The sequence below is a fragment of the Ipomoea triloba genome, chromosome 15, assembly GCF_003576645.1.
Source record: "Ipomoea triloba cultivar NCNSP0323 chromosome 15, ASM357664v1".
NCBI classification, from domain to species: Eukaryota; Viridiplantae; Streptophyta; class Magnoliopsida; order Solanales; family Convolvulaceae; genus Ipomoea; species Ipomoea triloba.
Window position 1 is genome coordinate 7,054,305 of NC_044930.1, and position 3,699 is coordinate 7,058,003.

Below are 3,699 nucleotides of genomic sequence, written 5' to 3' on the forward strand. Positions count from 1 at the left end.
TGTAAGAAAAGTAATAACAAATTGCCTTGATGTTTATGATACCCGCTTGATTTATCTCATAGTGAACTCATGTGAGGATGGGGGGCTTAGCTTGGAAGATGGGCTTACATGAAGTAACTCAAACTCTTCACTTGATTGGGTTCATCCTACTCAAGTAGTCAACCAATCAAGTGAATCCTTAATACTTAGGTGGGTTAATTATTTAGATTCTGATTATATATAATTAAACTTTCAAAACTTTAGTTTAAATATCGAGAGTTGAAATAATAATCTCAATATCTCCCTAATGTTTGTTTAATTAAGTTTTAGAAAAAATTGGATCGGACGTGGATAGTTATTCAAATTATATTCCTTTCCAAATAGCGATCGCGAATTAACATCCATTCATTTTTTTTTATTTGTATGTGCCGCAAAATAAAAAAAATTAGCACAAACCAGTGCAAACTCCTTAAAATTACACATGGAAGCTAACTTAGAGCAAATTTAATGCAAACTCAACACTTAGAAGTTAAAAATTTCACTGCCTAAATTTACCTCTTTTACCAATAGGTGGTACAAGAGGGGATATATGTTCCTCCAATTATTATGAATATATGACAAACTTGTTGACCTTTAATTTGTGTTAGGTCATGAACAGTTCTCCTTGAGAGTAGATTGGCCAGATTGAGGGTGCCTTCTTCATTATGGAAGGTGGGATGGTCTTCATTGTCTCCATGGGTCGATAGTATTTTGACTTTTTAGACCGTTGGAGACCATAATAACCCCAACAAGTATAATCATATTTGTTTAACTTATCAAACTTGCATGTTTACCAAATTTGCTTATGGACAAGTTTATATTTTGTTTGTATGTTGAACTCGTAATCATTAAAAAAAATGTTATATGTCATAATTTGATTCTCAATAATAGTATACACATGAAACTTGTAGAGATAAAATGAAATTCTTGATAAATATTGTATAATTTACTTTTTTATATTCCCAACGGTTTTATTTAATTTCTTCTAAATTATTAAGTAATATAAAATTTCTTTTTAAAAAAAATTAAAATTCCTATAACTTAAAAGAAATGCACCCTTAAGTTTCAATATAAACATGTACATTTTTCTCATTAGCTTTATGTTTAATTTGGGATTAAATGTGATCCTTAATTAGGCTATCCTTATCCTTGTAATACTCTCACACTTTTAAAAGTAGTTCTACTTGTCTTTTATATTATAAATATAATAATAAAAAAATAAGACTACGTAAATAATAAAAGAAATAAAAGTCAATTGCAAACTTACTATTATAATAATCTTGCAAGCCACATAAGCTAACAAAAAAAAATAAAAAAAAAAATAAAAATCTACATTACATTCCACATCATCTTGAAAGGATCGAGTTCACTTGCTGGGATAAGGATAACCTTAAATCTTTAAATAAACTTATTAGTGATCAGAATATTAATGCAAAAGTCTTACCAATTTTGGTTTAGACCAATAATTTTAGCCTTCCACTTGAAATAAAATAAAAATAAAAATAAAATTTCACTCTTTCTTTGAATTTTTCATTTTTACATTTTATTGTCATGATTGATAAATACTAAACATGGATACCCAGTTGGTACCACCTAGCAATTAAGTGTTTAGGCATGACACTCGGACTCGACAGTCATCACTCGAGATGCGATTAGTTAGTTTTGACTGCCTAATTATCATTCCATAACCTCCAATTTATTATCCACAAATCACATTGTTACCCATTAATTACCCATAAATATTCCATTAATTACCCATAAAATTACCATTACCTTCCTACCTATTCATCTATTATTATTATTATTATAAATAAATAAATTATAAATATAAAAGCTTTAGTCAGAAAAAAAGAAGGGAGGAGGGTTCCATCTCGTTGGGGGGCACAATACAATATGTACAAAATTATCAAAAAATAGTAAATTTTTTACTTGACATTGCCAAAAAAATTCATGATTTTTACCTTTCAATTCCACGTTAAAATTATTTTGTTTACTCTATTTGTTTTTGAGTTTTGTTATTCCATCAGTTAGGCTTGGAAATAATTTTTCGTACAGTTTGTAAATATAATATTTTACTTCAATAATCAATAAGCATGATAGCGAGTTTCATAAAAATGAAGGACACGTGGACGAATCCGATTACTGGATGAGGATATATCGTGTAACCGCCTTTTTCTTCTTCCCCTCTCTGCTGCTATAAATATCCAAAGTGTACTCTCAATCTTCTGCAACACTTTTTCATCATATCATAGATAAGAATTAAGAAGAGTTTCTGGAAACAAAAGGTCGAGTCATGAACTCAGCGGCGGAATTCTCCGAGTTGATCCCGGGTTTGCCCGAGGAACTCGCTCTCGAGTGTCTCACTCGGTTGCACTACTCGGCTCACTCGGTCTCATCCCACGTATGTAAACGGTGGCGCGAGCTTCTTCAGAGCAAAGACTTCTACTATCACCGGCGGCAAACCGGGTTCACTCATAAGGCGGCTTGCTTGATCCAGGCGCTTCCGGTTCCGACCGATTCTAAACCGGTCGGCCAACCCAGTTACGGAATTTCATTGTTTGAACCGGCGAGTGGGGATTGGGATCGGGTCGACCCGATTTCGAAGTACCCGAACGGGTTGCCGCTTTTCTGTCAAATCGCGAGTACTGAAGGGAAGCTCGTAGTGATGGGCGGGTGGGACCCGGCCACGTGGGATCCGATCAGGGACGTGTTCATGTACGAGTTCACGACTCGGGAGTGGACTCAGTGCAAGGACATGCCGTCTCGACGCTCGTTCTTCGCGATGGGCGCCGCGGGTGGGCGAGTGTTCGTGGCCGGCGGGCACGACGAGAACAAGAACGCGCTGCGCAGCGCGTGGGCGTTCGACACGAGGGAGAACCAGTGGACCGAGCTGGGCGGGATGAGCGAGGCGCGTGACGAGTGCGAGGGGATCGTGGTGGGCCCCGAGTTCTGGGTGGTCAGCGGTTACGACACCGAAACTCAAGGGCGGTTCAAGAGCAGCGCCGAGGCGCTGCAAATGGAAACGGGCGAGTGGAGGCGCGTGGAGAACGCGTGGGCGTGTGGATCCACTCAGTCTCCGAGGGGGTGTGTGGGGGTGGACAAAAATGGAAATTTAAAAAACTGGACGGACTGTGACCCGGCAGTGAGGGTCGGGTCATGTGGAATTGACCTGGGCGAATGTTGTATATTGACCGGGTCAGCTTACCAGGGGGCCCCACATGGTTTTTTCTTCGTCCAACCCCAAAATCTTAAATTGGTAAAGACAGACGTCCCAGATGAGTTTGCGGGAATTGTGCAGTCCGGATGCTGTGTAGAAATATGAATTATCCATTCCAAATAATTAATACTACGTACCATATATATTTTTTAATACTATAATATAATGCCTTTCATGAGTTTCATCCTTATCCTTATCCATTTTCCGACAATTTTAAAATAGTACTCCGTATCATTATTATTCCTAAAGTTCAATATAAATATAATCTTATGTATCTTTACTTTCCAACACTAATCGTCTTTAAATTTAAAATTTTAATCGCAAATAGTTTCTTTTTCACAAAATATTTGTGATTGTTTTAATCTATACATCTTACATAAAATTTGTGAAGTTATGTATAAATATGGATTTATTTTTAAATTCTTGCCAACGCAATCTCATTTATTTTTTTGTGGAATTTGGCA

At 36.6% G+C, this 3,699-nt stretch overlaps 1 protein-coding gene across 1 annotated transcript; it reads left to right on the plus strand.

The window, feature by feature from the left end:
* The first annotated feature begins 2,246 nt into the window (after nucleotides 1-2,246).
* LOC116007439 (F-box/kelch-repeat protein At2g44130-like) lies at nucleotides 2,247-3,478 on the plus strand. Its single transcript, XM_031248112.1, has one exon. The coding sequence runs from the start codon at nucleotides 2,312-2,314 to the stop codon at nucleotides 3,338-3,340; it is 1,029 nt and encodes a 342-aa protein (XP_031103972.1). The 5' UTR covers nucleotides 2,247-2,311; the 3' UTR covers nucleotides 3,341-3,478.
* The last annotated feature ends 221 nt before the right edge of the window (nucleotides 3,479-3,699 follow it).

Coding starts and splice junctions, on each gene's coding strand:
- LOC116007439 (XM_031248112.1), top strand. CDS start 2,312: ATGAACTCAGCGGCGGAATTCTCCGAGTTGATCCCGGGTTTGCCCGAG.